The sequence below is a fragment of the Danio rerio genome, chromosome 12, assembly GCF_049306965.1.
Source record: "Danio rerio strain Tuebingen ecotype United States chromosome 12, GRCz12tu, whole genome shotgun sequence".
Lineage (NCBI taxonomy): Eukaryota > Metazoa > Chordata > Actinopteri > Cypriniformes > Danionidae > Danio > Danio rerio.
In genome coordinates this window covers 19,164,953-19,181,737 of record NC_133187.1, presented here as the reverse complement: position 1 = coordinate 19,181,737, position 16,785 = coordinate 19,164,953, and the positions used below count along the sequence as shown (strand labels likewise).

The window sequence follows — 16,785 nt, the reverse complement described above, 5'->3', positions numbered from 1 at the left end:
GAGGGTGATTTTTGTTAAAGAGATTGAAAGGAAAAAATCTGCCATCATTTGCTCAACCTTGTTAAAAACCTGCTTGAGTATTTTGGGGGTTCTGTTGAACACAAAAGAAGATGCATTGAAGAATCTAAAACCTGTAACTTTGAATATTTAATGTTTATTTGGCAGTGAACAACTCCGATGGATAGATTTCAATAACTGTTTGTTTACACTCATGAAAAATGATCACTGCTGTTATGAATTTTTAAAACCTTCATAAAATTATACCCTTTTTCTCAAACACTGTTGGAACAGAATTTTGATGAACATGAGTGTACGCCCCTAACAAACCATTGCAGCAAGAAACACTGATCGCACTTCTCATTCTAAACTGAAAGTTAGTGAAATATATATATTTTTAATATTTATGATGTTTTGTACTTGTGTTGTTAGAGATTGATATGCAGGTTCAATAATTACTGCTTGAAAGTGAAAATTTTGTTCATTCCAGTGTAGTTCATTGTTGTAAATCTCAATCTTCATGCAATGGCATATTAAAAGGATAGTTTACCCAAAATGAAAAATACCCTCATGTCATTCTAAACCTCTGAGAGTTCATATTTGGAACAAAAATGAAGATATTTTTTTTTGGAGGGAACGACCTGAGGGTTAGTAATTCAATATATTAATTTTCATTTTTGTGTGAACTAACCTCTTAATCCATATTTCAAAATGTTATTTTAAATGTATGCATGTATTTAAGTAATTTCATTGCCTTTCTTCACATGATGTTTACATTTTAAAGATTAAAAACTCTTTAATGACGGCTAAATATAATTCATTATATTGTAAACATGTTAAGTATATCTACGCTCATTAATGCAGAGTTGCTAATCAGATACATCATGGTTTTATTTAAAACAAACGGAAAAAAAATTCACATACAGCCATTTTCCAAACCCTTGATTGCATTATAAGAGTTAATTAATTTACCCTCGTATGATTTGACAATTAATCACCTTGGAATTCTAAGGTTCTATCTGGGTTTTGAATGATTTTGAGATAAAGAGCTTCGGAGTTTATATATAGCAAACCATGTGTGTAACATTTTTTTTGTTAAAATAAAAAGTCTTATAATGTAAACAACTTATAAAAAAAACATCCCATAATTTGAATAAGTTGTCATTTAATAAGAATATGTCAATAACTCAATTTTGACAAAAATGTCAGATAGAACCTTATAATTCTAAGGTGACGAATTGTTAAAGGGATAGTTCACCTAAAAATCTAAATTTACTCATCAATTTACTAATCATTTACTCTCACTTATCACAAACCTGTTTGAATTTTATTCTAATGTTAAACACAAAATAATAGTTTGAAAAAAGCTGAAAAGTAACCATTGACTTCAATGGTAATTGTTTTTACTACTAGTTACTTTACTTCAGCTTTCTTCAAAACGTATTCTTTTGTGTTCAACAAAAGAAAGAAACTCGTTTTTTGGTGTACTGTCCCTTTAAAAATCATATTGCAATTATAATTTTATTCTTGTATTATGCAGCGCCTTCTGTCATTAATAGTCTTCCATAATATCAGTACAACAATGGGTTATGTTGTGTTCCTGATTTGTAATATATCCCTGTTTTTCTTTTTTATACCATGCAGTGGGGATGACCAGTGGGGATGGCATTGCTCTCCCTCAAAAGGTCCTGTTTTCCCCAGAGCGGCTCTGCTTGAAGTGGAACCAAGGCCACCGCATTGGAGCAGGTCTCCATAACCTGGGCAACACATGTTTCCTGAACTCTACCCTGCAGTGTCTGACCTACACTGCTCCCCTTGCCAACTACATGCTGACCAGAGAGCATTCCAAAACATGTTAGTGTTCAAGATTTTGCTAGCTGTTCTAGCTAAAGATTCTTGCTGTTTGTTTGTTCTAACATTGTATTTGGTGCTTCCTTTTATGCAGGTCATGAACCCGGGTTTTGTATGATGTGTACCATGCAAAATCACATCATCCAAGTGTTTGCCAACTCTGGAAATGTCATTAAGCCCATCAGTGTGCTTAATGAATTGAAAAGTGAGTACTTTAAGATATTGCAATTGTTTAAAAATGAGCTGACATAATTAAAAGTAAACTTATTTAATAAGACATACTATTAATTATTCATATTACGTTCCAATGACACACACACAAACTGGTACAATTCCAAATATGGCTTTTTCATGGCTCTTGGAGACAGCCCCAAAATAAGGGTTGAGAGCTAAGCAAATAAATATTGAGGTTAAACCATGAAGTTAATATAAAAACAAGAACAGTGATAAGGAATGGCATGGGATGACAGCTATTTTTATAACATGGTTCACTGATATTTTGTTCTTCTCCTCAGGGATTGGAAAGCATTTTAGATTTGGAAGTCAAGAAGATGCCCACGAGTTCTTGAGGTACACTGTGGATGCTATGCAAAAGTCCTGCCTTCCTGGAAACAAGTGAGTTCACATAATGCTGTTTTGTTTGCCAGTTTACAAGCAGTGTAAGGCATGAAACTTAACATTTCCACATTTGTCGATGCAATGACTATGTTATTACCTCCATTTTAACACTACTTTTATCTTGTCAGACTGGACAGGCAAACTCAGGCAACCACTTTTGTACATCAGATTTTTGGAGGATATCTGAGATCCAGAGGTAGGTCACTCATTTAGTTTGACTCGGATTTAATGTATTTGTATTTGAATGTAATAATTAGTTTGCTCTAGATTTCTTCTATTTGTTGGTATCAGTTGTTAATAAACATTTCTTTTTCACAGTCAAATGTCTGAATTGCAAAGCAGTCTCTGATACTTTCGACCCATATTTGGATATTTCATTGGAGATAAAGGTGAAAGATTTTTTCTCTCTTAACATAAATTCTTGCAGTTTATGCACAAGTTTTAAAGATTGAAATGGTGACTTTGTGTGCTTCTTCGCAGACGGCTCAGACACTCTCCAAGGCGTTTGAGCAATTTGTAAAACCTGAGCAACTTGATGGGGACAATGCCTATAAATGCTCCAAGTAAGTACTGTTTATATCAATACCACATCATTGTATTATTCAAGAATTTAATTTGTGCAATGGTATTGCATTTATACTTTCACTTTCATTCAAGCTGACAGTAATCTTTTTTTGTCTTGTCAGATGTAAGAAAATGGTTACTGCCTCAAAGAGATTCACCGTTCATCGCAGTTCTAATGTTCTCACAATCTCACTGAAGCGGTTTACCAACTTTAATGGAGGAAAAATAACAAAGGTGAAGCAGATAATTGTGTTACTGCTTGCTAAGTTCCTGTCGTGACCAGACCCATCACCTGTATTATTGTCTCCTTTATACATGACCTTTTCTATATAGTTTTAAATGGATTTATTGTCTTTTAGGAACATTAAAATCTTATCAGTAGATACATTTGTTATTCCATTATCACTTCACAGGATGTGAGGTACGCAGAGCATCTAGATCTGCGTCCATTCATGTCTCAGTCTCATGGGGAGCCACAAATCTATGCTCTGTATGCTGTGTTGGTTCATTCTGGGTTCAGTTGCCACGCTGGACATTACTACTGCTACATTAAGGTATGTTGTCAAGAGCAGAACTGTATTCTTCTTTACTTTAATAGAATTTATAAACTAACATATTTATTTAATTGACCCTTTTATTTTAGGCTAGCAATGGGCAGTGGTATCAGATGAATGACTCGTCAGTATCTCTCAGCGATATAAGAACAGTTCTTAACCAACAAGCATACTTGCTCTTCTACATCAGGTAATATTCAAAATTCATTTGTCTCTTAAATGGGTAGTTAGTTGTATGAATGGAACTAAAAAAAAGATTCTGACAATTCATCAAAAATCTCTGTGTTAATTCAGGTCACCTGATGTAAAAAATGGAGGCGACTTTAGCCAGATGAACCATACTCCAGGTCAGTCTTCTCCAAGACCATCCATTCCACTTAAGATGAATGGGCCTCAGTATACCACCACGTCCTTCATTGGCCCTCAACTGCCACCTCATATGCTGAAGGTACTGCAAGACAATAAAACATCCTAGCAAAATCAGCACTGTGATGGATGTTTTGAAAAATGTAGCTACAGGAAGAACTTTAAGTTATTTATTATATATCGGACTGAAAAATCATATGTAATTTTTTTTGTGTTACTGAATTATGAAGTTGTAATTACTATGTAATATGTTTTTATCTATATTAATGTTGCCATAAGTTCATAAGAAGGAACGTTCATAAGAATAAGTTCAGCCCTAATAAGCTTTTGTTTTTTCAATTTCTTCTGTTAAACTGGTCATTGTTTTTGCAGAACTCGTCATATGTTAATGGAAATGGTTCTTCAAAGGAATACCATGGTGGCTCTAAACCCAACAGAAATTTTGGTGGTGTGACCAAAATAGGCCCATCTCATACATCTTCCTCTGCATCCGCGTCCTCTTCTTCTTTGCCTGTTCGGTCCATGGGCATTCCAGATTCATCCAAAAGGCCGAAGCTGACGTTTCTCATTGGTCAAGGCAAACCTGTGAGACCTGCCCAGACCCAGTCAAGCCCTAATTGCTCTTTATCTTCAGCCTCTCATTCTCAGTCCACATCCTCCAGCACTTCAACGTCTACCTCAGGCTTCCCACAGGTTAAGCAGGTCAATGGAACTCACACTGGCGCTTCTTTCTTGGTTCCTTATGGTCAGGAATCTTCTGAGGAATCTGACCAAGAGGCTGGAGTTCTGGAGAATGGATCGACAAAGACTTATCTTGCTCCCAAGATAACCAATGGCAATGGGGTAAAGGATGATGCCCAGTCCCACGATTCCAGCTCACTGCCTCATCATACCTCAAAGACAAATGGGTCTAATGGCTTTCATGTGTGTGAAAATGGATCGGACTCGCATGTATGTGAAAATGGATCAGGACCTGACCACACTTCCCAGAACGGCCTTTCCAAAGCCAATGGATTTAATCACAATGATAAGGTACTAAATTTCAGCTTTTAGTTAGTTTTGTGTATGAATTATTAACTGAACAGTTTTCACATTTCTTATTTATTCTTCTGTTTTTCAGGTTATGATTGATCCACATACTTCATCGCAAATTTCTGATTTGTCTTGTTGTTCAGAGATGGAGTTGAACTTAAAGCCTGCACACAATGAGTCGAGGTGAGATGCCCGAACACCACATTGTCTTTTGTTGTTAATTATAAATGCACAGTATTTTTTAACAGTGTCGGATGATGATCATTTCTTAACTTATTTTTGCTTCTATACATGACTTCAGTTCTTATATATAGAACATTAATAATTTGTTGTTACCATTCATTAGTTAATATTAAAATGTATATCCACTTTTTATATTGTTTACTTCTATGTTTTCTAAAGTCTGTTGTTCTAATAACATTCAAATTTACAATAGTCACAGTATTATTATTTTAAACTAGATTTCATATTATCTTCTAGGTATTTTTTTTAACAATTGTGTACTTTTTTTTTAATTTTTTTAAATTTTCACTTTTTTCTAGGTTTAATAATTTTCTGCAAAAAAAACTAATTTCTAGATAATTAAGCTAGGTTTTAATTTGGGTGAAAATAACATTTAATTTGTTAGTTGTAGATGTTTATAGACGTTTACATTAGCCTGCATTTTGTCTACACTATTGTTGTCTTGGAAGTACAATAGAAAAGGTCAATAGAGACGCCATTTTAGTACAGGGTAGCACTCCTTTGAAATGAATGTGAGACCAAGGTGCAGTGGAGGACCATCTAGAGCCAGAGATATATACACATATATATATATATACACATGTATCCATGATCAGGAGTTTTCCCATTGTTCAGTATGCAAATTAAATTAAGGTTGATGGTTAAGGGACCACATGGACATTGCTGACAAAGAGCGTGTGTATGTGTGTATGGAAATGTATTGTCCTCCCATCCTGTTAAATTTGATATAATCCATGTGCTGAAGCGCACACCTCACTGCTTTCACATCTTATTCTAACAGATGGAGCGATTCATTTGGGAATGAATCCCCGTTATGAACGACTTGTTTACTTAGCCAACAATAATACAGTTTTCTAGAGCAGCAGCATCTTGTTGTCATATTTCATTTACATTGTTTGCTTATTTTATACAAAAAAACTAGCATATGCCTAGTAATGAATGCAAGTTGTCTTATGGCCAAGGCAGTAAGAGACTGTATTATACTTATTACTTGTTTAGCACAAAAGTTTGTAACATACAATATCGTAAAAAACTCAATCTTACCTAGTAGTCAGTCTTGACTAGTAGTTAGTCTTGACTAGTGTTGAATGACATTTGCCCTGGGAGCACTGTACATGCTCAGGGTCTGTATACGATATCTAGTATGTATATTTATGATAGCTTTTTAACAATGTTCTTTAGGGATGTACAAATAAAGAAAAGTAATTGTAATAATTCTTTTTAAATAATTGAAATTCATCTTAATTTTTTGTGTCCTCAATCCGTGGTCTTTTCCCATGTAATAAACTTCTTTTGGGTTTTCTTGATTCATTCAGAAGCTCCAATCCAGCAAGTTCTGATGACCATCCTTGTTCCTCACCTTCAAACAAAAGGTTGAACCTTCCTTCTGAGTCTTCATCTCAGTCTGTGGCACAGATACAATCTTCACCTAAAGAATCACTAGTCTTAAAGACTACAGATACTGACCTTCATACCGAGACCGCTTCTAAAGTTGAGTTGACTCAGAGGCATGCTACGCATACAGCAACTGGCACGTCGGACCTTCAGGTCAACAACAATGTTAGCCTTCATGTTAGTCATGGTCACACGAGTCCACACAAGTTAAAGGAGGTGTACAGGTGCAGTGAAGGAGAGAGCAAAGAGGCAAAACCATCACACTCAGACAAATTTGGCTCTGGAGATGGATGGAGGTCAGGTGAGGACCGGAACAGAGGGTCAGATCGACCACATTTTTCTTCAACCCCGAAGGACAGGGAACGATACAGGCACTATAGGGATCATAGTGATAGAAGCCGGAGTCGCTATGGGCACAGCTATCAAGATAGTCGTCGCTCCACCAGTAGAGAGCGCTATTATAGAGATCGAGATTTGGAGAGACACTGGGACAGATTCTCACACCACCGTCGAGAGCACCATTATTTCCAGAGAAGACACAGAGATGAACGCGACTGGAATAGAGATCGTAGGTTTGGGAGTGACTCTTATCGCCCTTCTGGATACCATAACAGGAATGGATATTCCAATCACAGTCATCGTGGGATGGAAGAGGCCCATGGAAGAGCGACTCATACAGTGAACGGTTCAAAAGGCAGGCCCTCGTCACCTCATTCCGTTAGTCCACTTCCTAGACATCACAAGCGGAAACGCAGTCCGTCGGTTGATGCAAGGGAAAGTTCTGATGAGTGCAAAGCAAAGAAATCCAAAAAGAAAAAGAGAAACAAAGATAAACACAGGTAAGTTGTGTTTTACTTGCATACTTTGCTCAGGGTCCCTGCGGGGTCTTAAAGTCTTAAAAACTCTAAAATTTAAAAATCGAAATTTAAGGCTTTAAAAAGTCTTAAATTCGCTGTTCTAGGTCTTAAATATTTTTGCACAGGTATTATTTTTGCGATGTCTATGTAACGCTACATCTAATACTCATTTAAATTCTTTTTGTTGTTGTTGCTTGGTTTTTGGGGTGTTGTAGTTCTTTATTGTTACCAGTTGTAATTTGCGGTATTACAACTACAAAAAGGTCAGCTTGCAATAGCCAATCAGCTTTCTGTTATTAAATTCTGTGCGCGTGGCGAATGTGACATCATCGCTGTGTTTGAGGACGTTCACTTTAAGTGCGCGTGACATGATTTCGGCTGGCAGAGTATGCCGTTATTTCACTGACAAATGTCGTAAGCGCAGTTTTATAAGTCGGGTGCGCTGTAATAAGAGAAAGCGAATCTCTGTTCGTGGACAAAACTGCTCGCGAGCTCTCAAAACACTGGCTGCTCATGTGCGAATTATCTGCTCTCGCTCTGTTGGACTTCTGTTGGTGCTTTTGCTCTCCAAAGGTGCTTTAGCATACTGTAGTATTAAGAATAGTGAACTGATAAAATGAAATACAGTGTAGTTTTACTACGGTAGAGTGTGGTGAATTGTAGAATAATATACCCTATATTAAAAAAAATACTAAAGCACTGAGTAGTTTGTGTATAATACACTCGTTGTGTTACCATAGCAACTATAGTATTACCACAACAGCGTAATTGAAGCACTTTACTGTACTTTACAAAATACTGTACAGCAGACACTAGTTAACTTTATTTTAGTGATAAAATGGGATTGATAGGGACCTTTATTTGAAGAGTGAATAGTATAGTAGGCTATAATACCTTATCAAGTGTTTCCCTATTTTCTATCACTGTTACATTTCTGCTTGTGTTAGTTGTATTTAAATGTTGTTTTTTTATTAGTATGGTGCACCTTATGGATGATTAGGCAAAGCAAGGCAAGTTTATTTATATAGCACATTTCGTACACAGTGGCAATTCAAAGTGCTTTACATAAACAAGAATAAAAGAAACAAGTAAAATAAAAATAAAAACAAATAATAAAAATTATAAAAAAACAAAAACATGTAAAATGTGATATAAAAGAATGAAAAAGAAGAGAAAAACACAATAGTGCAATCTGTCGGACGCAGCACAATATAATAAATGTTTTTAAAATAAAACTATTATCTGTGTCTTTAAGTGTTTGAAACTGGAAATATCTCATCATATAACATACAGCCAAAGGAAGGAAATGTGTGCGTGAGCAGTGTGTATTTGAGAGTGAGAAAATTTGCATGTGAGCAGCGTAATATATTTGAGAGCTCGCACGCAGTTTTGTCCATGAGAAAAGAGATTCGCATTATCGTACTCGTATTACATGAATGCAGTTTTGACTTGTAATACTGCGCTCACTACATTTGTCTGTGAAATAACACCATAGCAGAGCTAATTAAATTTTTTGAGACTCAGGCGAACAGTTTGCGCGGCGCCGCATTTGATTTGAGTTGAATATGAAACACTTTGAAGAGATTTTATCTGAAACAGGTACGTCTGTCTGTACTGACATCTTTATGATCCATCATTGTGATATCATTGGGAGAACCAGATGACCAATAATTCTTGGCTAGAAATTGCAACAGCCATGGGAAAGGAAGAAAGTGTTTGTAAAACTTTGGTAAAACCTGAGGGATACGTTTGTTAAAACAAAAAAAGAGGCCCCCAAAAACATCTTTAATGATTTTCTTTTTATTCGTCTGATTTTACTTTGTTTTTTTTTTGACCACTCCCTTTCATTTAAAAAAATATCTCAATGGCGAATGCGTCAAGTATAAAAGCCTCATCCGTTTTGTGAGGTGTGTGATGCGGCGCCAGGCGAAAGTATAAGTCAGCATTAAGATGTTTGTGTTTTTCTGTAGTTCAATGGTGCATTTAACCTGTCTTTAGTACTGTTCAATTTAAATACATTTATTTTACCCCTAATTTTGTGCTTTTACTTTTTCTCTTGCGTGTTTTTGATATTGCAATATAGGTCTTAAATTTAATGCTTAATGGTCTTAAAAAGTCTTAAATTTGACATCATGTTATCTGCAGAGACCCTGTTTGCTGCTTTTCTGTCTAACATTGTATTTAGGTACCAAATGTAGGAAAATGCACATTTCACGCAAATGTATTAATAGCATGTCCTAGTGGTGGATGGACCAAAATTCTATTTCATGGTGTGAGTAATTTTACTTCACATTTAACTATATAATTGACAATATAGACAGATAGATAGTAGGTCTTTGCAATTTAGCGAAATTCAGTTTCGATTTTGGCTTCTAACGATTATGAAAAAAACATTAATTGGGATGAAACGATTATTGCATCATATACTTTCCCCTTTCCAGTTGTACACATTTGTTGTTCTGCTAAGTTCAGTTTCACGTGATTACATAATGATGTCGATGCTTTTACAGCATCGACATCATTATGTAATTAAAATAAAATCAATTAGATAAACTTAAGCATTCTTTTAGTTGTTCAAGCATAAAATGAGATGATAAACCGTGTAAACTTGCGCTATAAGTAGCAGCAGGTTAGCGCAGAAAAAACATTCAAAATAGTAAAAAAAAAAGTTCCTTTTTTAAAGAGATGGCAGGGAAAATAAAATTTAATGCAGTGCTTCTTGTCCGGTCTGCGATTCACTTTATATCGCACATCTATCAGGCAGTGAAGATCTCTTATTTTTAAAGAAAACAGCTCTTAACTGTAGCGATTTTGTAATGGAAAGACCGACATTTTTGCATATAGCCCATTAATGCTTTGTTCCAAGATAGAACTTAACATATATTTATTCATGTAACACAGCAGCCCTGGCCCCTGAATGAATTTCTCATGGAGAAAAACAGGAGGCTGCTTGGGGCAATATTGTAAAGAAAAGGGATTATTAAAGTATTTACTGAATTAAGTTCCATATGATTAATATCAGGGTCAATAAGGTCAATAAATCTTTTTTTACACTTACTCTGACCAGTATATCAAATAAGACTAAGCGTTTTATGACTTAAGTACATGTTATTTGTGTGTATTACGGTGTATTAGATTTTCCTGGTATAATAAGAATCAGTCATGTTAACGATCAGACATTAGGACATGGGCAGGCTGTTAGTTGGCATAGAAAGAACAGCCAGAAAAGAAAGATTTATAGATTTTTGCCTAATGGAAGCATCATTGACCCATAGCAATCTATGGTACCTATATAACGGTCAGTACGTTTGCATGCTTTTTGTACAGCTTCTATTGTTAATTTGCAGGTTAAAGGCAATTAAAATATAAATTGTAATGCAAAGTCAACGTATAAATAGCACAAGTGAACAAATGGATTTCCCCTTCCAGCAAATATAAAAGCATACACTTTAATGCTATAACACCATCACCAATCACTAAATGGCTGAGGAATATCTAAAAGATAGCTGTAAACATTGCTGAATTTGAGCTCTGATAGGGGTTGATAGGATAGTTTTAAATGACTAAAAAATGGCTGCGGGTGCAGAATAGGGATCGCAAATGACCAAAACTTACAGTTTGTGATCACATCTATTTTGTTCTGTTGATATCAGGGAAAGGGTATTTGCCGGGTCTTAAAGTCTTAAATTCAGTGAAATATTGTCTTGTAGGTCTTTTTAAACATTTTAAACTGGTCTTAATATTCTTTATGTATAGCTACTCAATCGATCCAACACCTATCCAATCACCAACACAATCTCAATAAAACTTTCTATACATCTATATATGGCTTCAGTAAAACTTTTCTATATTAATAACTAATATTATAACAGTCTGTTGTGCATACATTTTAGTTTTTTAATTATTATTATTTTTTTTTTAGTTTTTAGGTCTGCTTGTTTTGACATATTATATCCTTTTTTTTCTGCTGCATGGGCAATTAAAAATCCTTAGCATTTAGTCCTATATAAGCCTGAAATTTCATTCTTAAGACTTTCTTAAATTTTACTGCAGAAGCCCTGGATATGTGATCCAAATATTTGTAGCTTAGAACGGCTGGAAATATAATCAGTTTGTGCTGCATTTTAATGGAGATCCCAGTGTTGAGAGATATTGTACACAGGTTATTCTGTACTTGCATAATATTCACAAGTTGTTAATCAAAATTGTTAAAAAAAAAAAGTTATCCCAGTTTACTGACCCAAACTTACCATGAGTGCTCTAGTCAGGGCTTTCCTCAGGTCTTTCATGCGTCTTTCATTTCAGGTCTTTAAACCATTAAAAAACAGTTTGATTATTGTGCCTTTCCACTCATAGGCACTCAGACAGGGAACTATCAGAGGGTAATGAGGACAGCAGCTCCAAGAGGCATAAGAAGAAGAAGAAAAAGAAAAAGAAGAGGAGGGAGGATGAGGAGAGGGCTCACACTGGGAGAGATGACGCTTTGAGGTGGGAAGAGCGTGATTGTAGAGCTAGTAACAGTCAGCACCACAGCTCTGAGGCTCTTCACGGAGTCCACCGAGACCACATGGAGGACCAGCGACAGTTCAATGGTCACAAAGGTGCGTCATTCTTACTGGCTTCGAAGGCTGATTTTGACTTTTGACCTAACTTTTTACAGTATATTTGATCAGTCCGTTAAAGCCCAAAATGTACTTCATATTCACACTGTCAGATTCATAGCATTTTAGAGTAGGGTTGGTAAAAGTGTCGACTTTTGTACTGAAATTTCTTTTTCCTGCTAACATTTGAATGCTGTGATTGGCTGTGAAGTTTATCGGTTTACCGCTGTTCACTAAGTGCAAACATGGACACTGTAGCGTTTTAAAGCCACATCAATCAGCTGATCTGTCTATAAGCTGACATATGAAATGAATTGAAACGTTTAACGCAGTAAGACCTAATGTTTGCAATTGTGTTTCCATCATGAAGTCATTATTCAATTGGTAATTTCACTAGTTATTTAGATTATTTATTTATTTATTTATTTCACATGACATGAGTCAAAGGTTCTTTAGTGTCTTACTGATAGCTGACTCATGCTCATACTGATTTGTTTGCCGGTGACCAAGCCTAATGGATTTTACTGTGAATCCTTCACAGGCTCAAACACCCACATTCACACATGCGATCTTGACATCGCACCTAAATGTCATTTGAGATAAAAATGAACATGTGTGATGTTTGTCTTTTTCTCAGCGAATGGACTGAGCTGTTACAGTGGAAGTGAACGTGATCTCTGTCACACACGGATGGAGAAAGATGTGAAATGCAAAGATATTGATCACGTTACCACTGTCAACAACACAAAGACACTCTCAAATGGAAATGGAGATGTAGATGGTGCCTGTCACAGGACCCTTTCAGACAGTGGAGTGAGTACAACTAAAATACAGTGTTCTCAGATAATCAGTGTATTTTAAAGGGATAGTTCGACCAGAAGTGTATTCCCTTGCTGATTATTCACCCTGCTTGTTCCAGATTATTTTGAGTTGTTCTTCTTTTTCTATTGAACACAACAGAAGATATTTTTAAAAATGTTGGAAACTAGCCATAGTTTTTTCCGTAGTTGGAAAAACATAATAAATAGAACATTCTTCAAAATATATTCTTTGTTCAGCAGAAGAATGTAAGTAGCTGAAATTAAGAGGAGAATACTTAACATTTTTTGAGTGACCTGTCTCTTAAAAGTAGTAAAGTTCAGTTCACTTTTTAGTAAAGGATAGTTCACCCGAAAAAAATTGTCTGACTTTTTAATCCCCTTCAACTGGTTTTAGTTGGTTCATATTAGAACACAGATGTCAAACTCATGCTGCGTCTCAGTTTGCATACTTTAAGTACACCCTAAAAATATGTGCCTTTTTTGTGGCGGAAAAATATATACTTTTGAGTGTGTAACAGAAGAGTATACAAGGTTTGGGAAGTACTACTTCCTTATTAACAGATCGTTGTGTTGCTTCGGTATGAGCCCCATCAATCATCCACACATCATCCACATTTCTGTCATATTTAATTACGTACCTCATTGTAGTGGCAGCAGCAGGTTAATCTCCCATTCTTTCATGCAGAGAAATCTCCTCAGGTCAGTTCAGACGTTAATGTCTAAACACACCTTTTACTTAAGTTCAGTATTGCTGTTGCAGATGAAATATAACCCAGAACATGTGATTGTAAATATTTTCCAGGTGGCTAGATATTAATTAACGGACATACAAACATCTTTACCTAAGCCCCTCTACTTGATGGTTGATCTTGCACATCCGCCATGTTTGTAGTTTATTTACACTTTTCACCTGCATTTGTAGTTCTAATCGAATTCATGTCCAACGCACAATGTACTGTGGGAGGTTAGAGGTTATCAGAGGTTAGAGTATGAACGCTTCTACACTTCAAATTTTTACAGTAAATTGTAAACCATCTGGAAACCGGTGGCATACTCTTTTCAACATACTACGATTTGGGACATACTAATTCTATTTACAAATACTATTTAGAACGGATCGTATGCGAATTGGGACGCAGCATCAGTTCCTGGAGGGTTGCAGCTCTGCATAACCCTAATCAAACACACCTGATCAAACCAATTAGGCTTGTTTGAAAACTTTGTTGGAGCAAGGTTGCAACTAAACTGTGTAGAGCTGCGGCTCTCCAGGAACTCAGTTTGCCACCCCTGCATTAGAAGAAACATTTTTCTGACAAGAAAAATGTTAGAAACATGTAGTGATGGTGAAATAAAGCTTTCTGAACCAGAGAGCTCGAACTAAAAACTTAATGTTAAATAAAAATAATAATTTTTTAACTTTAATGTTTACAATGCTATTTGTATTAGATCAGTTTATTTGGTAAACAAAGCAAGTTTCTTATATAATGTGTCTACCATATATCAATACCATATACAGAAAATATTACTTTACAAACTGTAATGCAAGTAAATTTTATGAACATTTTTATATTAGTCAGCAATAACCCTAAATTAATTTAAAAACCGAATAAATATAAATTTACACGGTTACAACAAAATAAATAGACTTGATCGGCTGAAAATCTGTGCAGATTTTGTGTGGGCCTTGTATGTTACATGTTACATCACTCCACAGATGACTGTAGTAAAATCCAAGGTATTCAAAAGTATCTACATTTACTGTATTCCAACCTTTAAATCAAAGGAGGAGGCTATTGGAATGAGGCTTTTTGCACCGCACTCGTCAACTGGCCTCCGCTATATGCTATTCTACAATATGCAATAGCCTTCTTTAAAAAAATAGTCAATAATACACTAATGCACTTTAATATGGTTCAAAAACTTTTTACTGTAAATTACTATGGTGTTTTAGTTTTATTACTGGTGTGGTGCTTTGAAACCATAGAAATGTATGTAATAGATGCCTAATCTCTCGCTATACTAGGGCTGGCCGATTAAATCGAAAAGTAATTGAAATCGACATTCACAGCCTATAATGACCTGATTTTTCCAGGTCAATTTTTTAATTTAGTTTGCCTACTGTGTGTGGAGTCACGTGACCCCGCTCTGTTTACACTTCTGCGTGAAGCACAGCGTATAGTCTGGCACAGCCTTCACATGATCGCATACCCCTCGGCGTAACTGATGCCGACACTGACCTCTCAAAAATATCGTCCCATGTGTATCATTTTTTTTGAGGCATGCTTCGAAGCCTCAGTGCACACAGTCACATCACTAGAAACATGGAACCATTGAATTCCATAGTAGGACAAACACATGCTATGGAAGTCAATGATTGCTGGATACAAGCTTTCTACAAAATATCCTCTTTTCAGTTAAACAGAAGAAAATCAAACCGGTTTCGAACAAGTAAAATGTGATTTTTTTTCACTTTTGGTTGAACTATCCATTTAAGTAAATATTGTCAGAAATACTGAAGTATTAAATATGAAGAAGCTCTATATTTGTATATTAACAAACAATCTATTTACTGTATTTAGCACTACTCTGACTCCTCTCTGGTTTTCACAGGAAGTCACACATCCTCACTAAAAGGGAAAGTGCTTTCTTTAACACACCTAAGGTATGAAAAAAGTCTTTTTGATTAATATTATTTGTTGTTTAAAGATTTGTATGAAAATGATCTTGTTTCTTTAAAGACTCTGAAAACCACCCGTGCAAGCATGTGAAAGACAGAAGATCTACAGCTACAGTTCCCAACATGGTGCTTAACATTTAGAATATACTGTATTTTTACCACAAGATGAATTTTAAAGTTTCATTATTTTTTTGTTTTGTTTTGTTTTTTTTTGTTTTTCTTTTACTTTTAAGGATTTTTTAGAACACTGTACATAAGTGAACTTTGATCATGGAAAAAACAAAAGTTCTATATAAAGTTAATATATGCGATTAAAACAAAAGCCTGGAGCTTAACATCTGAATTGCTGCTCAGACATACAGACTCAGGATTTTCTCACTTGTGAAGATGAGACGAGCGCTCCCTTTAAGGATACACACTTGGGATGACAAGAACATTTTATATGCTGCATCGGCGGAGAAAGACTGCTTGTCTCTTGGCTTCAAGTTACGATGTCACCATTTTCACATATCGCTTGAGAGAACTGACTCGAAGGAGCAGCCATTGCTAATGCTACATGTGCACTTACATCACAGTTAACCTGGACACACTTGAGGACACAAGACGTTTGCTTCGCTGTCTCTTGTACCTCTTTCTCTCTCTTTTTTTAGCATCTTCACTGTATTACTTTCGGATATTCCTCAATCAAACCTGTCTAGAATGCAACTTCATTGCATCTCTTTTGTTTTTAATTGTCATCGTTCAGTTTTCTTGAATCTCTTTTGATTTTAGTCAAGATAATACTGTGAATTTAAGTTGAACTGTACTATCAGTTGTATGTTTTGGTCCTGTATCAGGAGTTCAATAGAGACACTTTCTGTAAAGCCACTCATAACATCGTAGACCATGTTCTCTGAACGTTTGTCGATGCGTGTGTGTGTGCGCGTGCGTGTGCGTGTGTGTGTGTGTTTTTCCCTGAAGCAAAACAAAAAAAGACATGAAAATGGTTATATTCAACCTCATTTTACTGTAGCATGTCGAAGTAAATGTATACAGTGTACAATATGTTGAGTGAGAGGAAACGGCCTTAACGTCTGAAATTGTAATATTTTCTCTCACTATGTTTACAACATTTTGTTGGAGTGAATGAACATGTATGTGACCATGGGAATCGTTTGGTTTTGTAAAGGGTGGGGTTTCCTTTTTACATATAAAGAATGACTTGTGAGA

The 16,785-nt window shown here is 35.6% G+C and overlaps 1 protein-coding gene and 1 long non-coding RNA gene across 8 annotated transcripts in view; one reads left to right on the top strand and one right to left on the bottom strand.

The window, feature by feature from the left end:
• Window positions 1–16,785, top strand: part of usp42 (ubiquitin specific peptidase 42) — a 20,341-nt gene extending 3,556 nt beyond the window's left edge. For 2 of the 7 annotated variants that reach the window (XR_012387937.1, XR_012387938.1), the window contains exons 3-20: window positions 1,642–1,851; window positions 1,943–2,053; window positions 2,364–2,463; window positions 2,595–2,662; window positions 2,785–2,855; window positions 2,947–3,029; window positions 3,153–3,264; window positions 3,444–3,584; window positions 3,674–3,774; window positions 3,879–4,032; window positions 4,323–4,982; window positions 5,071–5,165; window positions 6,542–7,459; window positions 11,834–12,078; window positions 12,716–12,891; window positions 15,510–15,561; window positions 15,638–15,702; window positions 15,810–16,785. Coding sequence is in view for 4 of the 7 variants with exons in the window: in XM_068224746.2 (XP_068080847.1) it covers window position 373; window positions 1,642–1,851; window positions 1,943–2,053; window positions 2,364–2,463; window positions 2,595–2,662; window positions 2,785–2,855; window positions 2,947–3,029; window positions 3,153–3,264; window positions 3,444–3,584; window positions 3,674–3,774; window positions 3,879–4,032; window positions 4,323–4,982; window positions 5,071–5,165; window positions 6,542–7,459; window positions 11,834–12,078; window positions 12,716–12,891; window positions 15,510–15,530 (3,267 nt within the window). In the remaining 3 variants the exon portion in view is untranslated. Of the gene's footprint in view, window positions 1–291; window positions 374–1,641; window positions 1,852–1,942; window positions 2,054–2,363; window positions 2,464–2,594; window positions 2,663–2,784; window positions 2,856–2,946; window positions 3,030–3,152; window positions 3,265–3,443; window positions 3,585–3,673; window positions 3,775–3,878; window positions 4,033–4,322; window positions 4,983–5,070; window positions 5,166–6,541; window positions 7,460–11,833; window positions 12,079–12,715; window positions 12,892–15,509; window positions 15,562–15,637 lie in introns of all 7 variants that reach the window. The other 5 variants (XM_068224746.2, XM_073918349.1, XM_005169463.5 and 2 more) reach the window with 3 other exon arrangements.
• Window positions 8,381–16,785, bottom strand: part of LOC141376786 (uncharacterized) — a 111,372-nt gene continuing 102,967 nt past the window's right edge. The window contains exon 3 of the long non-coding RNA XR_012387944.1: window positions 8,381–8,934. This is a non-coding gene — a long non-coding RNA (uncharacterized lncRNA). The remainder of the gene's footprint in view (window positions 8,935–16,785) is intronic.